General features: G+C 52.9%; 6 protein-coding genes across 6 annotated transcripts; 2 read left to right on the top strand and 4 right to left on the bottom strand.

The window, feature by feature from the left end:
• Nucleotides 1-98: 98 nt before the first annotated feature.
• Nucleotides 99-400, top strand: N7498_005576 (uncharacterized protein; the record flags this gene model as incomplete). The annotated part of the gene is made up of 3 exons (XM_058452638.1): nucleotides 99-236; nucleotides 288-337; nucleotides 361-400. The coding sequence occupies 3 exons, from the start codon at nucleotides 99-101 to the stop codon at nucleotides 398-400; spliced, it is 228 nt and encodes a 75-aa protein (XP_058309176.1).
• Nucleotides 401-1,090: 690 nt separating this feature from the next.
• Nucleotides 1,091-2,694, bottom strand: N7498_005575 (transcriptional regulator SPT3; the record flags this gene model as incomplete). The annotated part of the gene is made up of 3 exons (XM_058452637.1): nucleotides 1,091-1,096; nucleotides 1,150-1,974; nucleotides 2,029-2,694. 3 exons carry the CDS (start codon nucleotides 2,692-2,694, stop codon nucleotides 1,091-1,093), a joined length of 1,497 nt encoding a protein of 498 aa, XP_058309175.1.
• Nucleotides 2,695-3,563: 869 nt separating this feature from the next.
• Nucleotides 3,564-4,571, top strand: dph5 (diphthine synthase; the record flags this gene model as incomplete). Its single annotated transcript, XM_058452636.1, has 3 exons — nucleotides 3,564-3,698; nucleotides 3,794-3,918; nucleotides 3,974-4,571. 3 exons carry the CDS (start codon nucleotides 3,564-3,566, stop codon nucleotides 4,569-4,571), a joined length of 858 nt encoding a protein of 285 aa, XP_058309174.1.
• Nucleotides 4,572-5,163: 592 nt separating this feature from the next.
• Nucleotides 5,164-7,194, bottom strand: N7498_005573 (putative MFS transporter; the record flags this gene model as incomplete). The annotated part of the gene is made up of 2 exons (XM_058452635.1): nucleotides 5,164-6,308; nucleotides 6,366-7,194. 2 exons carry the CDS (start codon nucleotides 7,192-7,194, stop codon nucleotides 5,164-5,166), a joined length of 1,974 nt encoding a protein of 657 aa, XP_058309173.1.
• A 1,554-nt stretch (nucleotides 7,195-8,748) lies between these two features.
• Nucleotides 8,749-10,931, bottom strand: N7498_005572 (arylsulfotransferase family protein; the record flags this gene model as incomplete). The annotated part of the gene is made up of 4 exons (XM_058452634.1): nucleotides 8,749-9,029; nucleotides 9,082-10,573; nucleotides 10,637-10,765; nucleotides 10,827-10,931. The coding sequence occupies 4 exons, from the start codon at nucleotides 10,929-10,931 to the stop codon at nucleotides 8,749-8,751; spliced, it is 2,007 nt and encodes a 668-aa protein (XP_058309172.1).
• A 1,805-nt stretch (nucleotides 10,932-12,736) lies between these two features.
• N7498_005571 (sulfotransferase family protein) lies at nucleotides 12,737-13,660 on the bottom strand (the record flags this gene model as incomplete). Its single annotated transcript, XM_058452633.1, has 2 exons — nucleotides 12,737-13,458; nucleotides 13,516-13,660. The coding sequence occupies 2 exons, from the start codon at nucleotides 13,658-13,660 to the stop codon at nucleotides 12,737-12,739; spliced, it is 867 nt and encodes a 288-aa protein (XP_058309171.1).
• Between the last annotated feature and the right edge of the window lie 18 nt (nucleotides 13,661-13,678).

Here is a 13,678-nt window from a genome sequence, read left to right as displayed (position 1 = left end):
AGGGTTGGGTCATAGAAAACCGTTCCGAGATCTAACTGGAAATCGCCCTCACAGGAGTATCTAACTTCTGCGAGATAGTCCCGTTCCTCCTCTTCACAATGAAACTCTGCGTGACTGCCCTCGCTGCTGTCATGGCTTTAGCGTCGATGGCGGCTGCCGACAATAGCTTGCAAGACCAGGACTTAACTTGTCTCCGTGCCTGCGCTTCGCATAAACAAAAGTGCCCAGAAGAATGGGTAAGCCCCATCATTAAAGATGGATAGAAGAAAAGCGCTAACGGGTTCCAGACCCCAAAGAAGAAAGGCAATGTACGAACCTGGCACTCGATTGCCAATTCGTGAGTTACTGACAAGTATCTAGTGTTGGACATGTTGCAAATCAGACGAATGAGCGGGTATAGGAGATTTGTAGGATATATTGGCCTTAACAGTACAATACATTGTGTGTTGCAAAGTCATGATCGAATCAAGTCATACTACTCTCAACACCTAGAAGCTTAACCTCCTAAGTTGCCTTCTACGCCCACTTAGAAACAATCTTCGCCTCCCGATAGACCCCTAATTCGGGTTATCGTGGGGTCCTCGGGGGTCATTCACTCCGTCTCTGGCACGGACGTCCGAATAGCTTTATGTTACATCACGGAAGTAACACAATTTTTAGAGCCTTACAAGGCGATGCCGATTCTCTGTAGGAATATAAGGTCATTGGCGAGTATGACCCCCGTAGTCGCCAATTATCTGAGGGGCCGTGACTTACTGATAGGCCACCAAGCGCTAATGGTTCCTAGGCACTTACCGTAAATACGTTATAAAACACTAGAGAAAGACTTCGACTTACGATCACTAAGCAAGGTTCTAAGCAGACCGATGAAAGGTTACGACATTCACTACCTTACTTGACCTGATTAGGATTGGATGCATAGATGAAATGTTGATTTGGCCTCGTCATTGTAATCAGGGTCCACAGCCACAGCTGCAACTTTTAATCTGAGAAAAGCCTCCTGAGTTTGCCCGTGGGTATCATCCGTATGTATCGCCAGAAACTCCCGCTGTCATGACGCAAAAAGCATAAAGAACGTCCAAGAAGAAATTTAGATCTGCAGAGTATGGTCAGTAAAAAGGATAAGCAATCACAGGTTAGAATACTAACTAGTCGCAATGGCAGACGAGCAGGCACACGGGCATTATGAAGAAGCATCGCTACAGATTTCTGAGGCGTGGCCTGGAGCTTGCGGTAGGCTTCACGGATATGCCGTGGCTCGATCGGGGTGCGGCCCTCCTCGGGCGGATCGAATAAGCCAGTCTCACGCTTGCGCTTCTTGGCACTGTCGCCGCCATCAGCACCACCGCGGTTCTTCTCATGATCCTCACGTTCTTTGACTTTGAGCGCCTCCTCGGTCAGAGTCTGGACGATTTCGAAAGTCAGGAAACCGAGGATATCAACGATATCGTCGTTGGGCTTGGACTCGGTCACGATACCGAAGCCAGCCCATTCGCGGAAACGTTTGCTCTTGCGGTAGGTGAAGGAAGCCTGGCGACACTCGGACCAGAAGACGTATTCCTCTTTTGTCATGTGTTTGGTACGCTCGTCGGCGGCAGCCAGACGCTGGAGGGTGGCATAGTTCTGTTCTTCCTCCTCTTCGTCTTCTTCATCCTCGCGCTCGGGTACTTGCACGGAGAAGAAGCTGTTGGGGTCCCATGCCAGTCCGACCTTGGCTCGCTTGTTCTTCGGCTTGGCGGCGACGTCCTGCTGGCCCCCGACTACACCAGCAGCATCATCTGCTGCAGCAAAATCAGCTGCATCAGCACCACCCTTGTCATCAGAGTCCTTGACATTTTTGCGGACATCTTTCCAGGATAGGAAGGTCCGAAGACGTGAGACCTTGGCCTTGTCGTGACGAATCAGAAAGATCAGGTCGTCGGTTGAGATTGAGCGTGATCCGCGTCGTGTAGCGAGCGCAGTGCTACGAGTGAGCTTTAATGCACTGTCAGTGACAAATAATGCGTCAAATAGAGAGGATATCCTTACAAGCTCAATTACCTGCTGGCGTGTGATGTCCTCAATTAAAGTCGTACTTTCAATGGATGGTTCGGCAGTTTCTCCAGAGACGAACATCATCTGGCGAATCAGGTCAGTAAGAGTCCATTTGAACATGAGGTCGGTCTCGTAGTTTTCGACGGCTTCGGTGTCTTCCTGGTCCTCAATCACAGCTACAGAGGTGGAAACAAAGGATCCAGAGCTGATCTCGTCGGAAATATCTTCGGCCCCGCCATCATTCGCTTCGTCCTCAATCTCAACGCCAAGGCGTTCAACGCGATCAGGCAGGACAGAGACCACAGTCGAAAAGGAAGAACCACTCCCCGTAGAGGTATTGTCCTCTGCCAGGGGTGGTGGGCGTGGAGGTGTCGAGGGAGAACTTTTCATGTCCCAGATTGACTCGCTGTCGGCCTCGTAGTCCATGTTTCTAGCATCATTGTCGTTGAAGAAGCGGCTCTCCAGGCTTTCCTGGAACCCCGTAGATTCATCTTGATCGTTGTGAAATACCAAATGACCGAAGTTCCAGACCCAAAGAGGTTCATTCTCAGACATATTTGATGATGCAGCCGGAGATACAACCGACTGGGGAGTATCATGATCATCAGCCGTGATGCGAACAATGCGAGGATCTGGTTGATCTGAATCGGTAGAAGTCATGTTGAGTGTGACCAAATCGAGATAGGAGACCAGAAATGCCCAAGAATCAACGTGATGCTGGGCAGGATAGTATCTTGGAGGTCGCGATGGCCTGTTCTGGAGGACACAGACAACAGTGGGAAAGGTGTATTGAAAGATAAAAGATGAGAGGCGAAAAGGGAATATAGATGCAGAAGAGAGGTGCAATATAGAGCCCAGTGGCCTCTCACATGGCAGCCATGCATTTTCGCTCTCATCTCTCTCACTTCATCGCTTTCACACCTTATCCAGTATATTCAAATCCACCCCATGATGGAAAAAAACGGCTTCTTCAGATCAATTGACCAGACACAGCAGCAGGGGCTTCCGTCCTGTCCTGGGACAAACTGTCCCAGGAAATGTCCTCCTGCTGCCAGTTGCTGATGCGCCTCAACCCCGAACCCTTCAGACACCTCATCTCAAATCCACGAACCCACCCCTCAAGAGCGAGCGCAAAAGGAAAGCGACCGAAGACCAAGAGACATATACCTCAAAAAGGACAAGACTGGACCGGGGTAGTACTAACCTGCTGGATCTCCTGCCGATACTTCGGCTGACGATCGGAGCTCATAGTGACAGCTCCCTTTGGGAATTAGGCCGGCGCAGACACGTGACGAGTATAAAGTGACCAATAAGAATTATAAGAACAAAATATAAGAGAAGAACACAACCCAGTCACCCAACGTGACGCGGAGTAGTGGAAGGAGAAAGGGATCTGGGGATTTGATAGCGATACGATAGACGGACATTCACTTCCTCCGCAAACCCGGGCGGTGAACGGTTCTGCCGCGGGGTGACAATTAATTTCTCTTCGCGATAGCACTCAGTTTCATCATTCACTTATTCACATCATGTTGCACCTCGTGGGTCTCGGCCTTGCCGATGAGAAGGACATTACTGTCCGTGGACTGGAGATTGTGAAGAAGGCGGAGCGGGTGTACCTTGAGGCGTACACTGCTATTCTGCTGGTGGATAAGGCCCAGCTTGTAAGTGGGCTTCCTTACTTGCAATTGTTTCTTGCAGTTGCAATTAACATGTTACTCTCCGTGCGGAATTGTTAATTAGCTCTTTGTCTCAGTAGGAAGCGTTCTACGGTCGCCCTGTTATCGAGGCGGACCGCGAATTGGTAGAGACCGGCAGCGACGAGATCCTCGCCGACGCCGATAAGGCAGATGTTGCATTCCTGGTTGTGGGCGATCCTTTCGGGTATGTTCTGGCCTATTTCCACACTCAAATGCCCCTCTGCTAACGGAAATCTCAGCGCAACCACACACACGGACCTTGTTCTCCGCGCCCGCGAACTAGGAATCCAGACCAATGTCGTCCCAAACGCCAGCATCATGTCCGGTATCGGATGCACCGGCCTGCAGCTTTACAACTTTGGCCAGACCGTGAGCATGGTATTCTTCCTTGAGAACTGGAAGCCCTCGTCCTTCTACGACCGAGTGCGCGAGAACGTCCAGATCGGGCTGCACACGCTCGTGCTGCTAGATATCAAGGTGAAGGAGCAGTCTATGGAGAATCTTGCGCGCGGACGTCGCATCTTTGAGCCCCCGCGTTATATGACCGTTGCGCAGTGTGCGTCGCAGATGCTGGAGACTGAGGAGGACCGCAAGGAGGGTGTTTATGGACCTGATAGCCTTGCTGTTGGTGCTGCGCGGGTTGGTGCTCCGGATCAGAAGATGGTTGTTGGTACACTAAAGGAGTTGTCTGAGGTTGAGATGGGTGAGCCATTGCACAGTCTTGTGCTGCTTGGTCGGCGGACGCACGATCTGGAGCGCGACTTTATTCGGCAGTTTGCTGTCAATGAGGAGACTTTTGATGCGAGCTACGCTAAGAACTACGGAGCGTCTTCATGAGTTTCTAACACGGATGAACGATTATTAAAATGCAGATTATTCGGGCTCCCGATTTGAGTTTACTGAATGATACCCAAAATAGATAGAAGAATAAGGTCTATTATGATCCGAGACAGTACAAAGAGGTGGTCTCATTAGACTCCGGTCCTATAAGATGTATCCCATCCAAATTGACCAGGTCAAAAGACCCGGTCTCTCTATTCCAACGACCACGGGTGTGTCCAATCCCAAAGGAAAAGGGACGGTAACAGGATGAAACATTAAACATGAAAGCAAACAGAAAACGCCGCAATACGTTAGACAGGAACATAAATGCCACGAGAAGATCACAATGCAGAAAAGAAAATGGTATCCAGACGACGCATAAGACAAGGCAGAATGCAGGCAAGTGGGAGAGGTGAATTGAAACCCCTAACCTTTTTGTTGCGGGTGTAGAGACAAGTCGGCGCAGATGTGGCCTACACCAGCTAGGCGAAAAAAACAAAAAAGAAAAACAGAAACCCACGACCAGACCGACACCGAACGACATGCAAATGAGTCAAAGCAATGCACTGTTCCATCGGAGAACAACAAAAAGACACGTATCACATCACTAATGACCACGGTCGTATTCGTCCTCGCCAGGAAGAAGGATCTCATGACCGGAGCCCTCGTACACGAAAATGGCAGCACCGCAGCCAAAGATGGATACCAAGGCAATCAGCCACCATGCAAAGCCGACCACGCCAATGTCCAGGCCGTAGCCGTACCAACCACCCGAGAAGATGGGGCCGATGGTTCGGAAGGCGGATGACACGGACTGGCCGATGCCGTGGATGGTGCCCAGGACTGATGGGTGGGGCGAGCAGTTATTCAGGAGAATAATGGAGGTTGGAAGGGTGAAGGTTCGAGCGGTGACCTGGAGGAAGAGCACGATGATGATCCAGAACCAGACCCAGGGTCCGTTGGCTTGGCCGGGAGGCGGGACCGAGGACGGAGCCAGCGCGATATAAGGTGCCACGGCGTAGGCCAGCGGAAAGAGAGTAAGGAAGTACTGGTAGCTCTTAGCCGTACCGAGGCGGCCGTTGATGGTGGGATAGATGGTGAACTGGAGGAACATGCCGATAATACCGAGGATGGCAGTCGCGAAACCGACACTCTGAGGAAGCATGCCCAGACCACCGGTGAAAATGAACGGCAAGCGCTGGGCGGGGGAGGCGGGGTCGTTGGCGTCGTAGCGGGGAGTTGAAAGGAAGAGGAGCCAGAGGTTGTTGAAGGCGCCCATCTGGAAGTCGAAGAAAGCCTGGGCCAGAAGCGTGCACAAGACGTTCTTGGTCCAGATTCTGCGGAAGGGCAAGACACGCTTGACACGCATGGGCTTGGCCTTCTCCTCAAGTTCGTAGCTCTCCGCGCGGTCTGCCTGGCCGCCCAGAAGGGGACCATCCTCGTCGAAGTCACGGAACGGAAGTCGAGAGTACAGAGGCGAGGAGGTGCCGAGCATTGATCGCACACCACGAGCAATGAGCTTCATGGCGTATGAGCCCAGGCCAGGCTTGCCCTTGCAAGAAAGCAAGGTCTCCTCGAGGCCGTAACCGACCAGGCATGCGCAGCCACATAGGCAAACGAAGTTGGTCAACATAGGCAGGGCGTAGGGGTACTTCTCCAACCACTGCACCCCATTCTCGCCACCAAAGGACGAGTTGGGTCCAAACAACCGGGGAAAGCTCCTAACAGGGTCGGCCAACATGCCGCCCATGACTGCGAAATGAGTCAGTACATTTGATATCGGGCTACGTCATGATACGGGTAACTCACCAGGACCGAAGAGCGACGCAATATTGAAGCCAATGGGAAGAATCAAGAAGGCGCGCGAGTGGTACTTCTTCTCCTTGACATTCTCCGCAATCATCGTCCGGATAATGCCGACGGTACCGTTGATCGCGCCACCAAAGGAGCGCCAGAACACGGCCTGCGCGAACGACGTCGAGAAAGCAACACCCAGACAGGACACCGCGGTACCGACCAGACCGACCAGCAGCACGAATCGGCGACCGCCCCACTCCGCATCGGCGACACGGCCCCAGGGAATGGCCGTCGCGAACTGGGCGGCGGTAAAGGCGCCCTGGAGAATACCGGCCTGGGTCGCAACGTCGGAGTCGGATAGGTTTTCGTCGAAGGACTTGAGCTGATAGAACATGTATGCCTGCAGAGAGGCGATTTGTAGGAAATCGAAGACACGGCACAGGCCGAGCAGGGCTAATTGGCCCTTTCGCGGAAGGGACATCCAAGTGACGGGGCCCGGACGGACGACGGGCTCGGCGGGTAGCTCATTCTCCTGCAGAGCTAGCACCTGCTGCTGGCTCTGGGAGCGCGATCGCATATGGCCGCTCTTACGAGTGTGGGCGTCGAGATCCATGGAGGTGTTGCGGATCATGCCGAGGGCATCTGGGCCGGAGGAGTCTGGGGAGGAGGAGCCCTCGCCAACAGAGGCAAGGGAGAGGTTAGACTCGCGGCGGCGTCGTTGAGGGGCTTCGGAAGATTCGCCGGTGCCGGTGCCCGTTAGATGGTGATAGCCACTGCTCCAAGAGGTCGTACGCGCGTGGCGGGCATTATTCGTTTTATGGTTCTGGGACCTGGCAGTCATGGAGAAATGTATAATGTAAGCGAGACGATGGAGACGAATTATAGGTGGAAACGACGTCAGGTTGCGCCCCCTTGGGTTTCCCGTAATTTATGGCGTAAAGGGTTTCGGCACGGCTGATAGAGGAGAGAATGGATGGAGAAGAAAGAAAGCAGAATAGAAAGAGAAAAGGCATGTAATTTCGCTTCTTGGCTCTTTTTTGTCATTGATTGTGATAGTCGAAGGGGCAGAAATTAAGGAATCAATTCCAATGCTGTTTCCGTACGGAGTACACTCGACTGAAGGTTCCACCGTATACTGGGAATGCGCCGCACTGCTTTATTCTGTAGTTTTCCAGTAGCTATGGCATTCGGCATTCTGAAAACTATTCGATCCCATTTTATACTCTATGTTCTACCTATTCTAGCCCTCGCTACGATCCTCTCTATAGATCTCGACTCCCATCTTTCGTATCTGCTACGAGAATACAGAGAATACAACCGCGTTACAGATCGACAATAATGACGGGCTTGCGACGACCGCTCCACCCTCCCTGCCGAGCCCACCGTCTCCCTCACTGCCTTCAGCCACGACTCGTCCGTCAGCCCGTGCGTGGTCGGCAGTTCTTGGCACCCTTTGGACGAATCGTGGTTGAGGACCGCTGAACCAATTTATCCTAAGTCCGGGGACATACCCACGTCCCGGCCTACGTAACTACTTCCCGTTCTTGTCCTTAGCGCTGACGGCTCTACAAACGCGGGATTTCAAACCGACGTACGGAGTACAGTACGGAATACGGACGTGAGATAGTTACTAGTCTCGAGTTTCGGAGCGCCCACTGGGTCAACGCAATGGACTCGTCCCTCCGGGAAATGATCATCGGATATCCATCACGATGTAGCCGTTCGGAGCTCCGGGCTAGCACGAGACAGAATTCCCACGTCTCAGCCCCATGCTTGCGTATCAGCTACATTAGTTCTCCGGATTTCCAAGGGATTATTCGTTTCGGATCAGGTGTCAACTTTTCGGGCTTAAAGGCCAAGTTTTTCTTCCTGAAGCGTTCCATGGATGATAGACAGGGGGTCCCGTCCACTTTTTCATCCTTGCAGTATGGCCCGCTGCTATATTCGGTAATGGATTCGCGGGCTGTTCCGGGTCCTTTGATCTATCACCGATCGCGAAGCTTACAATATACAGTACCAAACACTTTCTTACTACTGGGTCGTCCCCACTAGGATAGAGATGGGTGAGAAATCTCTGCCACGGCTTCCTCCCGGGACGCGTATGTCTGCAGACGACAAGAGGGTAAAGCGCCGGGTAGTCCGGCCTTAATCAGCTCGGGGTTTGCTTACCAGAGTATTCGTATTTGCGTATTTTTACCAGGCGGTGTATTCGTACCCGAAAAAATATGATCTCATTATCTTTAGTCTGGTATGTACATCCATGTGAAGTATGAGTATATGCGTAGTATTTACAGGGCTAAAAGGCACCCCCAAAAAGAAAACAGCCAAGCAATGCAAAAATGAGAATACACATGAAGGACATTTATCTGATCCAGAGATCATCAAGAGAGGGGGGCTATTCTGTCCGCTCTCGCCCGTGTCCATGGTGTGGACTGCGATCTGCGAGCGCGAAATACTTAGTTTCTGCGTCTCCGGTCCACCGCCGCCAATGCCACCAGTGATGGCCGGAGGACCGCGGTGGAGATTTCCGCTCGGCCATGCCGTTCAGCGGCTCGGTCGAGTCGTCGTCCTCCTGCTGCTGGCCCGGCCGGCGCCGCTGATAGAACCACCAGACGAGGTATGCTCCGGCGAGGATGGGCAGTACCACGGCGATCGTTGTGCCGAATATCACTAATCCTGATTCAGAAGGTGAGCGGGAGCCGTTGCAAATGATCTAGATAATACTTACGACCGTTTCGCCATCGGTTATGGTACACCAAGGGCTCCGTCGTGTGTGGGAAGCCCGATGGGTAGGTCCAGGCGGTGCCGTCGTGCTCGGGGTCGATCCACGGCACTGTAATCACGCCCGCTGGCGGAATTAACGGCTGAGCCTCATCCTCGCCCGGGAATCCGTATCCCGGTGCGTCCAGACAGGTCTCGTCTTGGCAGAACTCGCGGAGCTCTGGTGAAGGAACGAAGGTGTATTTGATCTCTGACTTGCCCAACACGTCGCCTTTGCTATCAACGGCCTCGGCTCGGGTCCAAAGATAGAAGCTGGCATTGGTATACTCCGTCTCGAACCCGGTCTTGTTGACCTGGTCCAAGAACACGAAGGGTCCGGTCATGTTGTGGCCACCGTAGAATCGCCAGCTATGAACGCGCGTTGCGCCATTCCAGCTGACGTAGAAGCTCGTGGGTGAGAAGGGTTCGGAGGTGCGAGAGTAGGCCCAGAGGGCTGGAGAATCGGTGGGATTGCCTTCCCATTCGTACTTCAGAGCACGATAGTTCATCACGGTGTCCTCGGCAAAGGACGCCCAGAGCAACAGGTTGCCGTCTTCATCATGCTCAGACAGGTATGGATTGCTGCCCCATCCGATAAACACGTTCTTGTTCGGCAGGCGCTGCAAGTTACCTTGGCTGGAACTGACAAAATCCTTAGCGATGGGCATGTAGTCACGAATTTGCAAAGCAGTATTATCCACATGATCGATGAGGATGATCATGCCAGCCGAATAGGGGTGCGTCTGGTTATACCCGTTAAAACCGTTGTTGAACAGCGACAGAACCGTATGTGTAGCATTTTCATACAACCACCGCGCATCGTGCTGCTGCGAGAAGCTGAAGTTGATATTGCGGAAAGTCGGGTTGGATCCATGCAATCTCCAAATAATAGAGCCATCCTCGCCGGAAATCTTGTAGATGGTGCAAGCATGCCGCGAAGAAATGAGGTAGTCGCCGTCGGCGTTCTTGTCGATGGAGTTGATATGGAAGTAATCCCAGGGCTCGTGCACGTTCAAGCCGGTGCCCGACGTATCCGTGTGCGCAGGCCAGGTATAGCTGTCTGATGGGTCGACATGGTCGAGGGAGCGCCATTCAAATAGCACTTTGCTGGTCTCGGTGTCAATCTCTTGGAAGACACTTTCCATCAACCAACCCACGCCGGTTTTGATGTTCCACGGGGTCATGTCGAATTGGCGCTGCTGGTACACGGTCATGAGGGCGGTTTTGCCGTCGCCTATCGGAAGGAATTCATGCATGTCGCTGGATGCCATTCCGCCGCCGGGCTGCACCGAGCGCACGATGCGGTAGCTGTTGTCCAAAATAACGCCATGGCCGCGGCAATATCCTTTCTGCTGGTTCCCCTGGAAGAAACACAGGTGGTCGGCGCCGTTATATTTGCAGACGTGCACGGCATGTGCGTTTCCCGGCCCCGAAGCGCCCCAACCACTCCATACTAGCTCCTGTCCAAAAAAAAAATCCCGGTCAGTATGCCATTGCATCCGTCGCAGGGCTGCCAATCATACCCCTGAGTTGTCGAAGATGTAAGGGCCCGGATTTTGGGATTCGTAGGGCGCGATAAAAATATAGCCCGGCGCGAGTTTGCTGGGTTCGCTGCGCTCAATGTGTAGGACTGGAGGGGATATGTCGGGTCTCTACAGTCGTCGCACATTAGAATCAGGGGCCGGAGTCCCTCGCGCGGTCATGAACACTCACGGATTTATAGAAGGACACCTCCTCCGCGACCACGGCCCAGGCGCACAGCAGCAGGCCGAGGAGGACAGAGGGAGAGCTTCTCAAGGGAGAACGGAGGGCGACCATGGATATCGTCCTTTACATCACTCCCAGCGCATAGGAATGGAGAGATGTCAGACAGACAGAAGGTATGCAAGGAGAGAAAAAATCATCCCAAGAATGATTGCTACGGAAATAGGTACGAGTACGGGATCCAGCACTGCCAAATTGGCGGAGACGCACAGCGGGACCGCATTCAGCACGATTGGCCGATAGCGCCAGGCTTGACGATTTAGATTGCCGGCAGAATTGCTTAGCTCATCGTTCCGACGTCCTGAGACGTCCGCTAGTCGGGATGCCAAGAGGGAGTTATGCGGGGACCGGTCTACAGTAATTTTCACTTCTGTATTTCCCTCGTGGCCCATCATCACTAGTTAGGAAAAGGCCGATCGTGTTCTCCAAACAAGGTTCACCCTGAATGGGACTCGGTTACGGTACTTGTAATTCGGCCGGCCCAGGCCATGTCATGCGCGTCGCTAAAAGGATCGGGAGGCGCCCAGACCGGTCTGAGTCAGTCTGACGCGAATAACATCAATAATTGTTTCTGATTGTTTACAAAGTTAATCGCAGGATATATAACTCCGTACGGAAGGGAAAAGTGTGTACGCGGCATCGCAAGCACAGCCCGAGCCTCGTCTTGGATCACCAAATTTGGGTGGTCGCCACGTGTATGCGGCTAAGTAGAGCACAAACCAATCGCCCCGAGATAGCGTACGTATTCTTTCGACGTACGCGCGGACACTGCATATAATACCGACATGATTTTTGGTCGTACAGATAATAGATCATATGAGCTGGAACATGAACTTACCGCCAGGCTTGCTAGACCAACTACCTGGATGTACGTACAACTAGTTGAAAAAAATTACGGTTACTCCAGATCTCCCGATGCAAACGGAACATGGTTCGACAACCATCAGCTGGACACTGAAGAAAGTAAAATAAGGCCAAGATAATCCCGATTAGAGGAACACCGTGCCAATCACGACCGATCGATGTGCTTGGGAAATAGTTCCCATGACTATTCCTCTACATACTACCTTGGATCATTGGCCACAGTCTACGAGAAACTTGCTCAAGTCTCCGTACGTAGACCCGAATCGGAGATGTCTCGTCTCCTACGCAAGCGGACTACGTATGCGGCCTGTAGCAGAAACCGCCACATCCACCACGCCAAGCCGCTAGTCCAGCCAAGCAATCTCCTTAGCGTGGATTGCGCCTACGAGTACGACTGCGACTCCGACCGTGGGTCCTTGCGGGGAAATTACTCCGGCGTGTTCAAGGGGGTTGCCCACCCCATGTGATGCACGACTCATGATTCATGAGGCCGGCTCTGCAGGGTATCAGATTCTAAATCGTGGAAATCAGTTTCGTTGCATTCCGGGGGTCCATGCTGGTGGCAAAATCTATGTGGTTTGAATCTGGATGCAAGGTTGAACGCCCCTCGCGTCGCCGCAATGCCCAATGATGCAACTCCTTTCTTTTTTAGATTCAGGCTCCTTTGATCTGAAATGTCATGTATTTCCATTCCTCGTAGAGAATGTTTTAATGTGGCTTGGGCCAGGGTCATGCAAAAAAATAAGCACGCAGGGTGCTAGGAATGACAGAAAATAGAAAAACAACCCAGGATCTCCCCAAGATTTTCCCAAAAACAAAATATAGAAGAAATATGTACCACAAAAATTACCAATTGCCAAGATGGATATTATAAGCTGCAATGGCGAGTTCAAAATGAAAATAGACAAATGACGGCGAGTCAGGTCGCTCCGTTCAGCGGTGCCTGCACGGACTGAGGAGCGACCGGAGGTTGAAGAATGTAACGGTCCCAGAATTTAGCGGGAGAAGCGAGTGAAGTGCTTGAAGGCCATGGTAGCAGCTAAGCCGGTCGCCAAGAGGGTGCCGCCAACGGTGACGGCCTGGAGAGCGGCGTTCATCATCTGGTGGCGGTTACGAGTGCTGCAGCGCTTGTAGAAGTCGGCCATGTCGTTGCCGCGGGGGAAGGGGGTGTCGGGAGTCTCCTCCTCGAGGAACTCGCACAGGGGACCCCAGCCGTCGTTAATGTTGTACTCCAGGAGACGCTCCTTGGGCACCAGGCTACGGACCTGGGCGACGTGCTCCTCGTACACTTGCTTGCCCTTGCCGGGGAAGTCGCCGCGGAAGAAGGTCTCGAAGAACTTGTTGAGCATGGGGTAGTACATGCCCGCAGCCCAGCTGAAGTTTGATACGAACTTGTGCTCGGGGTCGCTGACGCGCCAGTACACCGTCTTCATAACGGAAGCGTGCCAGGGGTCGACGTCGCGGGTGGTCAGGATGACCTTGGCGTTGGGATAAGCCTCAATCAGCTCCTTCGCGAAAGCACAGGCGGGCCAGTCGCACACAGCCTGGCAATCTCCCAGAAGCTGATCCCATTCCTTGCGGCCGAACTCGCCCTCGCCCTTGTACTTGGCGTTCAGGGCATCGTGCCACATCAGGCAGTCCGGCGGGTTCTCAACGCTGGCACACATCATGTGGTAGCACTTGGTGTAACCCATACGCTCAAGAGCCTTGCGGAGGGCTTGGAATATAGTTAGCGTCGTCATTCGACCGGACTCAAATGGAGGCTTCTACATACAGGCAGTACCAGTACGGCCAACCCCGAGGGCCAGCACCTTCATGGGCACGGTGCGGTGGCACTTGCGACGGTCAATGTTGGTGTCATCGGTGAAGATGTCGGTGATGGGCTGAGGAGCCAGGTTGTCGGAGAGTGCGAGAGACATGATGAGCGTATAGAGTCA

This window comes from Penicillium cinerascens (genome assembly GCF_028974065.1).
Source record: "Penicillium cinerascens strain IBT 15544 chromosome Unknown contig_5_segment0_segment0, whole genome shotgun sequence".
Classification (NCBI taxonomy): Eukaryota; Fungi; Ascomycota; class Eurotiomycetes; order Eurotiales; family Aspergillaceae; genus Penicillium; species Penicillium cinerascens.
The sequence above is the reverse complement of the archived record's forward strand: the minus strand, read 5'-3'. Positions and strand labels throughout refer to the sequence as shown.